Source organism: Bufo bufo, chromosome 2 (genome assembly GCF_905171765.1).
Source record: "Bufo bufo chromosome 2, aBufBuf1.1, whole genome shotgun sequence".
In the NCBI taxonomy this organism is placed as follows: domain Eukaryota; kingdom Metazoa; phylum Chordata; class Amphibia; order Anura; family Bufonidae; genus Bufo; species Bufo bufo.
Genome location: NC_053390.1, coordinates 788,520,465 through 788,537,521, shown reverse-complemented (window position 1 = coordinate 788,537,521; position 17,057 = coordinate 788,520,465). Strand labels below are relative to the sequence as shown.

Here is a 17,057-nt window from a genome sequence, read left to right as displayed (position 1 = left end):
GTGGATATGTTTTACGGAAGAGGACTTAAAATCGGAGAAAAAAAACTCAGATACGGAAAAACGGACCGCAAAACAACAACAGTCGTGTGCATGAGCCCTTAGAACTGATGACATTTGTTTTATTAAAACCTTTTATTTTTTTTGCTCAAAAGACTTACAATGTCCACAAAGGTGTTTATCGCCTATAAAGGGTTGACAACACAAACATACTTTTTGTTGAGCTTTTCTCATCAGGAGTAGTGTGAACATGAAGTTTTATTCTTCTCCCAAGTGCCCAGTGAAGCTCGCTGTCTCCTGGGCACTTGACAGCAGAATTTGTCATAGTCTCACTATTCCTTCATGGGAGAAGCTCCCCAAAATGTTTGTCCTGCTCTTCCCGGTCACTACCTAGAGTTTAGCGTGGTCAAAACTGCTGACAGACTCCACTTTAAGGCAAAGTTAAAAACAGTCTCATGAGGACAGTACATAGATTATTACAAGAGGAGTAAAATCATGCAATAGTCTAATAGGAACATATTTGATGTCTCTATAACAACATACTTATGTAGTACAGTTGTGTGGAGTGAAGGCTGACACCTGGATGTCCTCATTCTCCTGCTCATAGACATGAGTCTTTAAATACACTAATCAGTGCTGACTGCATCAGACTACAAATTTTATTGAAAGGTGAGTTGTCCATTTATTCATATTTCCAGGAGGAACACAGAAAAGATGCCCCTGAATTGTATTATGGTCATATGCTGAGATCCTCTATTAGCAGTACTGTTGCATTGTACAACAGCACCATTAGTCAGTGCACCCAGCCCACAGATCGTGCTGACAGTGTACCCATGTCAGACAGGGCAACCTATTATTTCGTATTTATGGACAGCTTTAGAAAATATGAGGAGGCATTGAGTGAGGTACATCTTCATTGCACTGTGAAGACTTACTAAAAACCAGAGCCTGAACAGTTATCTAAAGTGCAAAATCAAAAGTATATTGGGGGAAAAAAAGGTTTTCCGTTATCACTTGCCATAGACATTTAACTAAACAAATAAATAAATGGTATATTACTGCAGCAGAAAACTTCCTTCAATATTAGGTGGAGACCAAACAGGCCTCACCACCTTTATATTACTTTAATAATTTTCTGGGGCTAGAAGTTGATTTGTTTTATTTTAGGTCCAGCTCCAATAGACTGGCTAATGCCCTCTGGCAGCTCATACGACGTCAGTGTTCCTAATGGTTTACCATCAGTAAGACGCCCATAAATCCAGTCCCTATCTGAACGGAACTTAAAGTAGTATTGACTCCTTCAGGATAAAACACACATCTCAATTTTACTACAAGGTTTTTGTATATTTCACTCAAAAACACAATTCTCCAATTTTAATAAACCCAAAAGGCATTTCAAGAATATTCAGCAACAAAAAGCACCTATTTATACAGCCATATCTATGATATGTGTACCTGTATAGGTACTCAATTAGCTAGATATCACCATTTGTGTGGAGAGGGTTAATGGGCAGGAAAATAAATATTGCTATAAAACAAGCCCTTATAGATGTGGTGTTCCAGAATTCAATTGGTTTTACTTGGGCTTAAGCATGTTTGGCCTAATACAAGAATCATACTCACCTGTTCCCTGCTGCTCTAGTCCTTTTCCAGTCCCAGGCTACAGGTTGTTTTTTTGGGGGGGGGGGTGTCATGTATGCCACTGTAGCTAATGACTGGCCTCAGCAGTGGTTTGCCTCTTGGGAATACGTCACCACTGAGGGCAGGTATTGACTACAGCAGCACACGAGACCCTGGGTGTAGCCCAGCCTGAAGCCAACAAGACTGAGACTGGAATGTGGGGAAAACCCCCTTAAGTCAAATGTGTCGAATATAATTTGTTTTGTCTAACAAACAACAGCACAGGTACACTACACATAGGGGGGACCTTAAATAAAGACTATTCACATGCTGTACAAATAGGGTCTCCTAAATGAGACTACACTGATGTTCTCCTGTGTTTAAGTCAACAGAAACACCATCCAGTGTACATGGTGGTATATAGCTCAACACCAACATGCCTCCATCCAGTGATCACAACTCGCATCTTATGGGATGGACATCCAACTGTTACCATCCAGCATACACAGGTTCTGCATCATAAGTGATCCCATATAAAGAACTGGAAGATCTCTTTGTGTGTAGAAGAGGAGACCTGGGGCCGAAACCTAAGATCCTTCTTCTTTCCGACGTCAGTCTTTGCTTTCGAATGACATAGAGCACACCAAGAAATATTACTGCAAAGATATTAGAAGTTTACTGTAACACAAGTTCACATTTCAGTTATTTCCATCAGTTATAATGAGCCAAAACCAGGTGCAGAGCTTTCCATTTTACCTCATCTCTGAATAGGCCTCACTACAGGTTTTGGCTCACAATTACTTCTGTATGTCGTCTATTTGATGGCCTCAATGTCATGCATGTGTAAATGCTACTAGATAAGAAGAGCTTGAAGCTATGCAATGGGCTGGTCTAGTCCTGAAAAGGAAGAGAGTCTTCCATTCTTAGATTCTAATAAGACACAAAAAATAAAAAAACTTTCAAACTCAACTTACCCACTGCACAAACTACAAGTATCGTGATGGTGAAAGGCGTCGGGCTACAGGATTCTCCATCCTTGCTCAAGAACGTCTCCATGCAATAACTTGGCTCCATGCTCCCAGCAGGGCAAAAAGCATCATCAGGACAAAGAATGGGACCAATGTCTGGACTCTGAAGGAGAGAAGACCATCTTAAGAAGTTCTAGATCTGTTATGGCTAACCTCCGGCACTCCAGCTGTGGTAAAACTACGACTCCCAAGATGCACCCTAGCTTGGCTGTTCTCAGAACTCCATAGAAATGAATGGAGCATGCTGGGAGTGGTAGTTTCACCACAGCTGGAGTGCCGAAGGTTAACCATCACTGTTAGACTAAGTATATGGCTTCACTTTTTCCACTTCACTCTCCCATCCCCCAATTTCTGGATATAGCAGAATAGATTGTTTCCTGTTCGTACACATTTTAGGCTGCACTGACCACGATTTTCAAAATGCATCAAGGTAAAAACCAAGATTTGTTTACCCCAAAATCAGTACAGACAGTAGATGGGCTTCAGCCATCTCTAGCCAAAAAATTACTTTTGTGGGGTTGTGATTAGGCTTGAGCAAATTGAGCTTCAGATCGTAGATCTTAAGTCTATTTGTTAAAAAAAACTTTTTTGTTAATGCAGTTTCCATTCATCATTAAAATGTTATGCCAAAGTTGCGCGAGACTTCGGTGAATGAGTACAGAATTTTAAAATTGGAATCCGAAGTGGGCTTTGGTACTGCGGTACCAGCCAGTACCAAAGCCCACTTCGGACTCCTATTTTAAAATGTTTTTAAATACGCAGATAGGAATTTCACCAAAGTTTTGTGCAACTTCAGCAGAGACCAAGTTTGGCTACACGGAGCCCATACTTTTAATGCTGTACCAAAACAGCATTAACAACGTGTTTTTTTTTTAACGAATTGACTTCAGATCTATGATCCGAAGCTCGATTCGCTCAAGCCTAGTTGGGATAAAGCTAGATTCTTCTTTACTTAAAACTAGGGGCTAAGTCCCTGAATTTAAGGCCACCAAAAGATGCATGCAAATATCGCAGCTTATAGTTTATGGGAGTTACTCTACCAGCTGAGGGTTTCACAACATCCATAAATCAAATTGTGGTCCCCAATGCAAGGGCATCGTTCATGTGGCTAGCACTGACGGATGCCGACCCATTCAACGTGAACGGGTCCGCGATCTGTCCGCACTGAAAACAAAACCATATTACTTACCGTTAATTTCCCCTTCATGAATCCTCCATGACGGCATTACCATGAGAGATGACCCACCTCCAACCAGGTAGGGACAGGAATAATAAATTTGACCCTCCTCCTCAGTGTCTTTCTTTTTATCCAAACACATTCACACTAACTACTTCCTATACATATTTACAAAAATGTATTTTTTTTTGTTTTTGGGGGAAAATCTCATGGAGGATTCATGAAGAGAAAATTACCGGTAAGCAATATGGTTTTTCCCTTTCATCCTCCATGATGGCATTACCATGAGATATACCAGATTATAACATTTTAGAGAGAGACTATAGCCTGCAAAACTCCTACCAAAGGCCAGGTCTTGATTGGCTTTAGTATCAACTCTGTAATGTTTGATAAAGGTGTGTGGACTTGTCCACATAGTCGCTTTGCAGATCTGCTCTATAGATGCATTTGCTTTTACAGCCCAAGATGTTGACACTGACCTCGTAGAGTGGGCTCTCAGTTTTTGGTGGAACCACTCCTGACAATTTGTAGGCTTCGGAGATTGCAATTTTTATCCACCTAGCTTTATGACCTTTATTTTCCCCTAGAAACTTCACAAACAAGTAGTTTGATTTTCTAAAGGATTTAGTAGCTTATAGATAGATCAGAATGGCCCTTGCATCCAATTTATGAAATCTGATTTTGGATCTGTACAAAACGAGGGAACGATAATCTCTTCCTGCCTGTGAAAATTGGATACAACCTTGGGTAAGAATGTTTCATCCAGTCTGAACACTTCTGTTTGGAAAAACCATGAAGAAAGAGCCTGAATCTCACCTACTCTGCATACAGAAGTAATGGCCACTAAAAATAAAGTCTTGACAGAGAGATATCTTAGAGAGGCCTTAGACAGTGGTTCAAAGGGAGAAACTGTCAATCCTGACAAGAATAGGTTAAGATCCCAAGGAGATACAACTGGTCTTGGGGGAGGCCTCAACCTATCCCGCTCCTTTGAGAAAACTGATCCAAGAAAATATATTTTCCACCACTTGATTTAGGGCTTACACTCCTTGTTCCTCCATGCCGCTTTAGATAGGCCACTACTTTCGTGTTATCTGATCTCTCGTGAAATCTGTCTTTTCCTTCTATGTTTTGAGATAGAGCATTTACTGCCTCCCAGACCGCGGTTATTTCACTCCGATTGGAGAATGGAACTATTTGTTCCTTGGACCATTGACCTTGGAAAAAGAGTGTTGAGAGCAATGAGCCCCCCAACCCCACAGGCTTGCATTAGTCGTAATTATTTCCAGGTGCCTGAGACTCCGGGGAACCCCTCTCTGTAGGTGAACTGGGTTTAGCCACCACCGTAGAAACTGAATTACGGATGGAGAAATGGAGATTTTTCCTTCTAGCGAATTTAGATTCCTGTTCGAATCCTCTAGTAGCCATTGCTGAAATACTTGAGAATGGAACAGACTTTTTGAGGGGGAAGAAAGGTTTTGACGCGTTGGGTCTAGTAATAGCCCTAAAAAAAAAAATGAAATTTTGAGATGGGCAGGGGTTTGATTTTCCCCAATTTATAACCCAACCTATTTGATAGAGGATCTGACAAGTTTGAAAAAGGCTGTTTTCTAGGGATTCTTTTGGAGTTTCCTACTACTAGAAGATAGTCTAGGTAGGGAACAATGATGAGGTTTAGTCTTCTCAGATGAGCAACTACCTCTATCATACCCTTAGGCCTCTTTCACACGGGCGTTGCGGGAAAATGTGCGGGTGCGTTGCGGGAACACCCGCAATTTTTCCGCGCGAGTGCAAAACATTGTAATGCAGTTTTGTAGTTTTGCACTCGCGTGAGAAAAATCACGCATGTTTGGTACCCAAACCCGAACTTCTTCACAGAAGTTCGGGCTTGGGTTAGGTGTTCTGTAGATTTTATTATTTTCCCTTATAACATGGTTATAAGGGGAAATAATAGCATTCTTAATACAGAATGCTTAGTAGGTGATCAATTGAGGGTTAAAAAAAAATATAAAAATTAACTCACCTTCTCCTCTTGTTCGCGTAGTTCCCGGTCTCTTTACTTCTTTAATGATGAGCTGTGGGCTAAAGGACCTTTGGTGACGTCAGATCACATGCTCCAATCACATGGTACATCACCGTCCTAACAGATAGTTCATCTTTTGAGAAGTAAAGAAGAGATCGGGAACTACGCGAACAAGAGTAGAAGGATAGTTAATTTTTTAACCCTCAATTGATCACCTACTAAGCATTCTGTATTCAGAATGCTATTATTTTCCCTTATAACCATGTTAGAAGGGAAAATAATACAGTGAATAGACTGTCACCTAGCAACCATGCGTGAAAAATCGCACCGCATCCGCACTTGCTTGCGGATGCTTGCGATTTTCACGCAACCCCATTCACTTCTATGGGGCCTGCGTTGCGTGAAAAACGCAGAATATAGAGCATGCTGCGATTTTCACGCAACGCATAAGTGATGTGTGAAAATCACCGCTCATCTGAACAGCCCCATTGAAATGAATGGGTCGGTATTCAGTGCGGGTGCAATGCGTTCACCTCACGCATCGCATCCGCGCGGAATACTCGCCCGTGTGAAAGGGGCCTTAGAGTGGAAGTGATTCCGAAGGGGAGAACCTGGAAATGTTGAAGAGCCCCTCCCAAGAAAACTGCTATCCGAAGGAAACTCAGTTTTCTCATACCGAAATATGATAATATGCGTCCTTTAAATCTAGGGAAGCCAGAAAGCCTCCTTTTAGTAGATTTTATAGACTCCATTTTGAATTTTTCGTATCTGATGAATTTATTCAGGCTCTTCAAGTTCATCAGACGGAATTTCCCGTTTGTTTTTTGTGAAATGGGACCGGGACAATTGCTTTTAGGAGTTAACAGTTCCAAAATGCCCTCTTCCAATGTCTCTTGTAGAAAGGCTGATTTCTGGATCAAGGTGACCTTAAACACATCTATAGGTGGAGGAAGACAAAGAAATGTCGTAGCCTACTGATATATTTAGAACCCATGGATTCAAGGTCATTTCTTCCTATTCCTTTGAAAAGGATTTTAATCTTCCGCCCACCTGATGTCTGGCGTCATTGTTTAGAGGTTTTAGAGCTCCTGGGGTTAAACAAGAAACCTCTCCCCCTTCTGTCATCTTTTAGCTTGGTAAAAACCTCCCTCTTTACTTTCCGAAAGGGAAATTTCCCTGGAAAGGATTTTTTATTTATTTTTTTTTTGGTCGGAAGCCTTATCCAAAATCCTCTCCAGGTCCTGACCAAACATCAAATTTCTGTGAAAAGGGAGACTACATAGCTTCATTTTTGAGCTGACGTCTCCCGTCCAAGATTTTAACTACAGAGCCCTTCAAGATACGACAGATAAAGCTGTAGTTCTTGCCGTCATCCTAATGGACTCTGCGGTAGCGTCTGACAAAAAAATAAATCTACTGCTTTCAATAAAAGAGAGGAGTCCAGTCCTTTAAGGAATCATAGGGAGTGTTTTCTTTCATAAGAGACTAATTGCTGCAACCACCTTTTAAGAGATCTGGCGACCAATGAGGCAGCCAAATTAGGCTTTTTTTTTTTAGACACAAATCTACTTTTTTATTCATGGGGTCTTTTAGGGACTCCATGTCCTCAAAAAGGGCATTAGCATTAGCTCCTTTAACTAATTTAAAAAGGGAGATGTACCTTAGGACAGGATGTTAAAAGTGTTTAGTCTTCCTCTTTGAAAGGGAGTCTACGCTTAATTGTCCTGAATAACTTCCCATCCGGAGCCTTCCATTCCCGTTTAATCAATTAACGCATGTTCTTATAAACTGGAAAAAATAGCTTTTTCCATTGTTCAAGGCCACTAAACATTTCGTCCTGTACAGACCTTTGTACCCTCTCATCCGAGAGGTTCATGGTCACCAACTGCTTTAATTATCTTCAGAAGAAAAAAAGAAAAACTTTTAAAGTCAGTACCAGACCCAGAGGAATCGTCCGAATCCCGAGACTCAGGGCTCATGCACACGACCGTATGTAACTTGCGGTCCACAAAAAACGGATCCGCAAAAAATATGGATGACATCCATGTGCATGCTGTATTTTGCAGAACGGAACAGCTGGCCCTTCATAGAACAGTACTATCCTTGTCCGTAATGTGGACAATAATAGGACTTGTTCTATCTTTTTGCCGAACGGAAATGGAATGCACACGGAGTAACTTCTGTTTTTTTTTGCAGACCCATTGAAGTGAATGGTTCTGCAAAAAAAAAAAAAAAAGACGGAACGGTCAAGGTAAGAAAATACGTTTGTGTGCATGAGCCCTAAATCTGAGTCCTGTTCTGAGTCTGAGGAAGACAAATCTGAGCTGACCATTTTAGGATCCCTGCGTCTAGATGTAGAGGGACCAGGTACGGATACATGATTTTCAGTTAAGACTAAACGCATTTTTTGTCTGATTAGGTCTCCTAGTTAATAGAGGGAACTAAATCTTTTGCCATGTTAGAAGTACATTTTTTGCAAAGTTTTTTTTGTGCAGGATTCAGGCAATTTTAAAGAACAAATCACACTTTTCCTAGGTTTAGGATTTGTTTTTGCTTTCTGAGCACCATCTTTATCGCTCTACATGCATACAGGGAGAAAGCAGAGGTAACAAGGGGGTGGGTTAGCTTAGGTAATTCTATAACCAGCATCTCCCCATGTGTACAGGCACTTACAACAGTCGGCCCCAGAGTGGTCTCCATTGAGTCAGTCCCCAGTTCAGACATGCTGATAGGCCATCTACCACATAGACCCCTTATATATCTCCCTTACCTGCAGACCTCAGATCAGAGGGCGATTTCTGCCTCGATCAGCATGCCAAATAAGCTCCGTCCACTCTACGCATCATCGCTTGGCTGTACGCCAGAAGTCACCGCTGGAACGCAGGGCAGCTTCCTGTGAGGTCCGGCTCTAGCGGTGACATCGGATTGCGGCAGAGGGCGTGCACGTGACCAGAGGAACTCACCAAGTGTCTGGTCTCCACATGGAATCCCCTGCCCGACACACAGAGAGGGAGATAAGGAGCAGATGCCTGGCATGTAGCGGACCCTCCAGCACCACAGGTACCGCCCGCCTCCCTCCCTCATGTGGCCAAGGCAAAAAAAAATTAAAACCTGGTCCCACAGCATTTGCCATGAGAAAAAAAATAAAAAACATCTCCCACCTGGAACGGACAGGTAGACACTAAGGAGGAGGGTCAAATTTATTCTTCCTGTCCCTACCTGGTTGGAGGCGGGTCATCTCTCATGGTAATGCCGTCATGGAGGATGAAAGGGAAAATAAAGCATGTTCTATTTCCTGTGGTACGGAGGCATGGACTAAAATGCCAAAGAAGCGCTCGGTAGTGCTTCCGTGGCCTTCGGGTGTGTAAGGCCTCTTTCAGACGGGCGTTGCAGGAAAATGTGCGGGTTACAGGAACACCCGCGATTTTTCCGCACGAGTGCAAAAAATTGTAATGCGTTTTGCACGCGCGTGAGAAAAATCGCCCATGTTTGGTACCCGAACTTCTTCACAGAAGTTCGGGCTTGGGATCAGTGTTCTGTAGATTGCTATTATTTTCCCTTATAACCATGTTATAAGGGAAAATAATACATTCTGAATACAGAATGCATAGTAAAATAGCGCTGGAGGGGTTAAAAATAAATAAAAATAATTTAACTCACCTTAATCCACTTGATCGCGGAGGCCGGCATCTCCTTCTGTCGCCTTTGCTGAACAGGACCTGTGGTGAGCATTCATTACAGGAAAATGACCTGTGGTGACATCACTCCGGTCATCACATGATCCATCACCATGGTAAAAGATCACGTGATGGATCATGTGATGACCGGAGTGACGTCACCACAGGTCATTTTCCTGTAATGAATGCTCACCACAGGTCCTGTTCAGCAAAGGAGACAGAAGGAGATGCCGGCCTCCGCGATCAAGTGGACTAAGGTGAGTTAAATTATGTCCTGGGTGGCAATACTCAGCACCTTAGGTATGAATTTATTACAACCATCAGATATCTGTTCACACTATTAATAGTAGGAACAACCTTTGATGATTGTAGTGAGATTATTGGTCATCATTGCCACTAAATACTTACAGGACAGTAGTGATTTACAGGACACTCTTCGCAGCGCTCTCCTCCCCAGTTCACCTGGTAGTCTCCATCCTTACAATATTTGCACCGGTCGTCTCCGTGTCCCTTGTACATGCCTAAGTGAGGAATCCAGACATAGTACAGGAGAACATATCTTCTTGGATACAAACTAGTCATCTTTAAGGTGCCCACACTCACTACACCTAACGAGGATGACCCCAGTAGTTTTAGCTGGATCAGCCAACGATCTAATGTGTATGAGGGTCTCTTGACTCTCAACTGACTTCAGATTTCAGCTGGACAGAAGGATTGGACATATCAGATTCTTTGTTTTTGTAGAAAATATGCTACTGCCAAAAATATATACTCTGCCATCACAAGAGTGCATGTTTATGTGGGAGTGGGAATAACTAACTGCCGGCCTAAGGAGCGTTCAATCAATAGTTATAGAATATGTATGGCCATCTTCAGTGAGATGTCATATCAAAGGGGTTATCCCACGATTAACCTAAAATATGAAAATAATTCACATGGATCCAGAGATCTCCCCATTTATTGCTCTGCTAGGTTTATTTCAAGCTGACAGCTGCACCTGGTGGAACTAAACATGTGCGGCCATCTCAGAGAGCAGGACAGAGAAATTAGAAAAAGAGCAAACAGCAGGTGGCGCTATACAGAGATTTCACTGAATAACTCAGTAGCTATAAAAACATTTTAATTACATGCAAATACAAAAGCATTCAGGTGCTGGTTTGAAAAATATTGAATATTTTTTGGGGTACAACCCCATTAAGGCTAAACAAAAAAAAGGTACAGTAATAATTCTAGAAGGACCAGCTTTCAGAGAAATAGCAGGAGAGGGATGTCAATGAGCCTCTTGGTCCCTCTTAATGCCCAAAGATAATCCTAGTATGCTCATCAGTTTACATAATAATCCATGGCCATCCATATAACCCTTTAGATTCTCCCCTCCTTGACAATCACTTCAGGGTAGAGTTTTGTGCAATACACCCATCTGTAAGATGCCCTAACCTACTACCTATGATGACATCTTCTGTACAAGAAAGGTTCCACATCCAGACAAAGTCTCTATATGCAGGCTCGTAGAGGACAGTCCTAAATAGAGATCTCCCAGAGGAACCCCAAATGTCCAAACACTGTATGTGGAATGGGGCTGGCGAAAGCGCATATAGCCCAAAACAGACTAACGCCGGCCACTTTCATCCAAACACTTGTTCAGCCAACAGCCCTGCTTTCTCCCGACTCCACCATATACATGCATGCTGTGCTTCTGTGGTGTATGGGTATTTCAGTTGGGGAGAGGTGAACAAGCAGCTGCTAGACTCCTCTGTCAGAGGGCGGAAAGAAGCATTGGCCATGGTGAACTCCAACATGCCAAGTCCTTCAGTTTTTGTCCTCGTGGAGGGGTCCTTAGGCCTACTGTACACATAAGGACATCAGACTAATCCAGATCACAATTTGTACATTTATTGCACGGCCGGGTTCTCATTTATCGGTTATATACTGCCTTTTGTTTGCACCGGTCCGGCATCAATAGCTGCATGTGCCAGATCCCAGTGACCAGTTTCCCTCCAGCATGGTATAGAACTGGGATCAGCAACCTTCGGCTGTTGTGAAACTACAACTCCTAGCATGCCTCCTTTCACTTCTGTGGGAGTTCAGAGAACAGCCGAGCAATTGTGTATAAAGGGAGATATACGGTAGTTTTACGACACCTGGACTGCCCGAGGTTGCTGACCCATGGTATAGAAACTAATGGGTGGCTGGATGTATAGGAACCCCACCTAAACAGTTATTTTACCCCAAAATGTTGTTATTGATACATTAATATAAAGCCAGTTGTGTATTTTACCAGGACGACACAAGGAGCACTCTATGGAGCCGACCGCCAGAGATTCCTGTCCATCAGGGCACATTGTGCATTGGGTACATGAGGTTGTGCTGCAGAATTAAAAGAAAGATGTTAAAAATAAATAAATACTGTGTTGTCACAGCGGATTCAATTATGTCACCAAAGGCCAAAAATGACATTGACAATGCAACACAACTGCCTTGACGTGAAGGGTGGCAGGCAGCACTGCTGCGCAGGGTGAATCCACACAGGAGCTACACGACTTAAAGCGGATGTGCAACTTTAAACTTTTTTTTAATAGTCCTAAAAGAGTGGCCGGACCTGTGGTTGTCAGACTTACCTGGCCCCCGCCTCCATCGCTGCAGGGCCATCACCACAGATCCCGGGTCTCTCTGGAATCAACATCACGTGATGGCTGCACCAAACCTGTTGCCCGTGCAGCACCCGGCATACTGCATGGGTGACAGGTCAACAGGAGGTTGATTCCAGACCTGCGAAGGCGGCCGTGGCGAGATTAAGCCAGAACCCAGCGGCGGGAACTAGATCTAAGCACCGCTGTGGGTCTGGCCACTCTTTGAGGTCTGTTAAAAAAAATAAAAAGGGTGGGTTCGCACTTGCGTTACGGCATTCCATTATAGGTTCTGTTTATAACGGAATTTCCGGACGGAATAGAAAAAAACAGAAACCTTTAAGAGGCATTTCATTTTCAGCAGTCATAATAGAAGTCTATGGGCAAGCATAACGGATCCGTCTTGTTTCCGTTATGCAGGACAGAAAACGTCCAGGAAGTCCGTTATAAAGTTGTACATCCCCTTTAAAGGGGTTTTCTAGGACTTAAATATTGATGTGCTCTATCCATCAATAGGAGATCAGCAGGGTTCTGAGCTTGGAGAACATTTGGAGACAGCTCTGGTGTGCTGCTGCCGCCATCAGCCCAGGGTATAGCAGCCATATCCAGGTCTTCAACCAACATTGCAAGCATTGTCGGGTCCATGCAAATCAGATCCCAGCGATCAGGAAGTGATCACGTGTCCTAGGGAGAAGCCATCACTTCTGTTGGTAGGAAAAACCCCATTAATTGATCCCTTTGCTATTCGGCCAATTATTGTTTTCCAAATCTTTAATTTCCAAGGTTACTCCAACTTTAATGTAATTTAAATGGCTCGTCCCATCTCATCAGACTAAGCACTGACCCTAGGATAGTAGAGAGTGGGCCCACTTAGCCGTTTCTGTAAACATGGCCACCTAGAGCAGGCGAAACGGGACATTTCTCCATGTATTGGCTTCCTGGCACTGAACAAACAGCAGTGTAAAGCATGGTGAGAGCAGCAGTTGGAGCTTTTACAGGCTATGTACACCTTTGTAGGCAATTTTTGTTTACGATTGCATTTTACTCATTTTTGGCTAAAAATCATATTTTCAATTATACTTTATTAAAAATATTGAGCCGTTTTGTCAAAGGGTTAACTGTTTTTCTAACTGTGCGACTGGTACTTTTACTTTGTGCTGTCATCTAATAACCCTTATCTCTAAACTACTGAGAGGTCACTTATTTAACCCACATTCTTATCTGTAAGGTAAGAACTGAGCTATAATAAGTGTTTATAAAGTTAGAGAGCAGAGATAAGGAGCCTGTCAACTCCCCAACTGACTGAAAAGACAGAAAATCCTCAGGCAGCTATTACAGCATCTCAGCTCTGTACAGGAAAAAAAAAGACTCCATATTGTTAATAAAGACCAATTGAAAAAATTATTTTAGCTAAAAAAAAAAAAAGAAAGTGTACATAGGCTTTAAGGAGACAGGAAGTGAATTGTAGCTCACCCTGGTGTCTGACTATTGGGATTCTCATGAAAGCTGTATTAAATTTCTAAACAGCTGCACAAGTTGATAAAGGGTAATCTAAAGGCACCCAGCATGGCCGCCGGATCCACATGCATATTACCGCACCTATACATGGCCTCGTGTCACACAGCAAGTCCTGGTGCTGCCCTGCAATTAAGTAATCCAGCAGCTTGGCTGCAATGTATGCGGGCGCCCTAACAAATCTGAAAATGACAAATAAGTTTATTACTTGCAAAATGCGCCATTCGGACACGGCTCACACTGCAGGGCGTTCTGTTGAGATGCAAAGTGACCTAAAAAAAAAGAAAAAAAACGACAATGACAAGTTTTTTTGAGTCACAAAAAAAATTATCAAATAATAATAACGCAGAAAATTATTTCAGTGCCCAATGTCAGGATGCTGCAGTAAGGCACCTGGATTTTTATCATGCTTATTTTATAGAGCATTTCCAGCTAAAACAAAGACAAGTTAATATAAATTCTTGGGTCGGTCTCTTCCGTCAAGTTATAAGCAGTTTCTGGGATTGCTGGGTGACAACGAATGTACCATCACTGGTTTTATGGACGTCTCTAGTCTGAGCCGCAGAAAATATTCTAACAATAAATAAAATAAAAAAGCCCCTTTCATAGATAACTCTGTATAAAACAACCACTGCATTATGCTTTTCAAGTATAACATCATGTGATTTTTTTTCCCAAAAACATTTTTTTTAGCCAGCATCCCCCGGCAACACATTCCGGTTCTCACTTTGCCTAGCCTCCAAGACAGACTGAAATAGATTTGTGATCATCTCAAAGACATCTGACTCCTTGTAGACAAACACAAAAATAATCAAATAAAATAAAAACACAAGCGTGATGGGATCTTTTCATCTCTTCTTTCCTTGCACCATGTTTAATGAGGTGGACATCCAAATTTAACTATAAAATTCTTACACGATGGTACAGAACTCCGGTTAAGTTACATCCATTTTATCCTTCTGTCCCCGACACATGTTGGCGATGCCGCTCCGGGTCTGGGACAATGCTACATATCTGGTGGGATTGCTCGGGAGTTCATCCTTTATGGCTAGCGATATTCGCTCTCTATAATGTTCTTTACCGGTCGACTGTATCACCGTCTCCTCTACTCGGGCTCCTATCTATATATCCAAGCCGTATCCGGCAGGTCAAAAGAGGTGCCCTTCGGACCTTTATCCAATCCATGAGACAAATAATTCCTCGTAACTGGAAATCCACTGATAGTTTGAGGAGAATCACTTGGGTTGACGGCATTAGACACCCTGGTACGCATGGAAGAATTGGGAGCAGAGTCCCATAACCAGATGTCCATTCATGGTCAGACTTGGGAGCCATGGCTGCAATTCAGAGGCTCTCCTCAGTTCTTAACCTGGTTGGCAGACGATGCTTCTCCCCGTCTAGCGGATTAGGCTTTGGTACGCCTCTTGCATTCTGTGCTCCCCTCTCCCCCTCACCCTTGCCCTCTGGCCTTTGTCTTCTGTCTCCCCTACTTGTCTGTCTTGTCTTGATAACCCCACAAGTTATGTTATTATCTGCTATGCCTGTAATTTGAAAATATTATGGGTCATGTTATGTAGTCATTTTGCCTTTATAATCTGCCCAATAAACAGATTGAACCATAATGAGGTGGACATCCATAAACTGGACAAGTGAGCTTTTACTGCTTTCTGTACAGCTGACAGACATTGAGATGTATGTAGTTAAAGCACAATTAAAATATTAACATTAAAATACACATTTAGGAAATGAGATCTGCAAATTTATGGCAATCCTAGCATGGGATAATTTGCAATGACCAAGAAATGACTTGGAAATAGCCATACTAGGATACAGGAATGGCACAGTAGACAGGGGGTGAAGTAGCCATTTATGCCAAGAATAGTCGGTCTGTTTGTTGGCCGGAGCTCACGGACCCGAACTGATTGCATCATAGTGATCTGTGGTACAGTCAGTCCCTATCTAATCGTGAGTCTATTGTACTGTTGTCACACACACAGGGGGTAGGGAAGTGACCACTGAGCCCAACCCGCACTCCTGTCCCTGCCTACTTGCCTCACAAGTCCTAGTGACAAGGGACAACTGGTCGACAAACCCTCAACTAGGATAAGTGCAGGGAAGACGGACAAAACACACAACAGGGGGGCTTGAAAGACAGACCCCTGCCCGCACCGCAATTAACTGGCCTGCAGCGCTCCAACACCGGCCCACATGGGGAAGAAAACTGGACCCAAGAGAACCCCTCTCCCTCCTCGGTCCCCCTCACCTGCCAGGACCATCCATCAGTGCTGGAAGTGAGCGCCCGGATCGGCGCTCCCGCCACGCCACACCAGGACACAGAGGGCCTCCCGCCATTCCTCCTCCTGTCTCCCGCGCTTCAGACAGTGAGCGCAGATCGGTACAGCAGTGGTCCTCTGCTAGTTTTACAAAGGAGTCTGAAGCCTTACCCGCGGCTTCCCCGTGTGGAATATCGGCTCTGCAGCTCCCCCCTGTTGCCCTGGAGTCGCTCCCTCCCGCCGATAACAACGTGGACACTGTCATGGCGGCCCCTGGATCCGTTCCGCGTAAAGAGGCAGAGCGCACAGGTACCGGGTCTCCCGTTAGGGTTTGGGATCCTACCCCTGTGGCCCACACACCTAGCCATATTGGGGCTCCCCTGCAAAAACCCCAGCCTGACAAGCCTCCTCCGTCCCCCCCTGTGCTGGATCTAGGGGAGAGCAGCTCCCCTCTGCCCTCTGACATGTGGGCCAGATCACCAAGCCCTCCACCACTCACTGTTACAGGCCCATTACCCTGATTAACTCAGACCTTAAGATCTATACCAAAGTCCTAGCCTCCCGACTAAATGTTTTCCTCCCCGCCCTGATCCATAAAGGGAGTAAACAAGAAAGACTTAACAAGTCCAGGAGATTACACCCCTATGAGAAGCGCCAAAACCCAAATTGCATATCAAAGAAATAATTTGTATGCGATAGGGTGATCAAAGGCTAATAAGTTGTATAAACGGTAGACGTTCACCCTAATTAGGGTGACTAAAAAGAAGAGAAGGAGTGAGTGGATGATAGACACACCACTATAGCGTACCTATAATCATAATAGGTGGAAATAATCACATAAAAAAAGATTTATTGAGAGAGAAAGGGATCTTCAATCTATCCAGACATCGGTTAGAACCATATGAGATTGAATTACTCAGTAAAGGACTATCCTTCTGCCCCTCAACAGAGCCAGACGTCTTTGAACTCTTCATCGATTTAAATAAATTTGTCCGTAAACTTACTCTCCAACGCCACTTTTCCATAAGAAATTCATGTACCCCCAATTTAACGACACCGACAGAAAACCAATCACCACATCTTTTTCCATTAGTCTATCCAGTACCTCAACCAGAAGGTC

At 43.2% G+C, this 17,057-nt stretch overlaps 1 protein-coding gene and 1 long non-coding RNA gene across 3 annotated transcripts in view; one reads left to right on the top strand and one right to left on the bottom strand.

Moving 5' to 3' along the window:
- The first annotated feature begins 1,475 nt into the window (after positions 1 to 1,475).
- LOC120990412 overlaps positions 1,476 to 17,057 on the top strand; it is a 28,091-nt gene continuing 12,509 nt past the window's right edge. Inside the window, exon 1 of the long non-coding RNA XR_005776411.1 lies at positions 1,476 to 1,591. This is a non-coding gene — a long non-coding RNA (uncharacterized LOC120990412). The remainder of the gene's footprint in view (positions 1,592 to 17,057) is intronic.
- The window catches only part of LOC120990411 (signal peptide, CUB and EGF-like domain-containing protein 1), a 32,636-nt gene continuing 17,162 nt past the window's right edge, over positions 1,584 to 17,057 (bottom strand). For both annotated transcript variants that reach the window (XM_040419221.1, XM_040419222.1), the window contains 5 exons: positions 13,873 to 13,936; positions 11,801 to 11,889; positions 9,931 to 10,043; positions 2,592 to 2,748; positions 1,584 to 2,273 (listed from right to left, as the gene is read on the bottom strand). In XM_040419221.1, the coding sequence (XP_040275155.1) occupies positions 2,107 to 2,273; positions 2,592 to 2,748; positions 9,931 to 10,043; positions 11,801 to 11,889; positions 13,873 to 13,936 (590 nt within the window). In that variant the 3' untranslated portion in view covers positions 1,584 to 2,106. The remainder of the gene's footprint in view (positions 2,274 to 2,591; positions 2,749 to 9,930; positions 10,044 to 11,800; positions 11,890 to 13,872; positions 13,937 to 17,057) is intronic.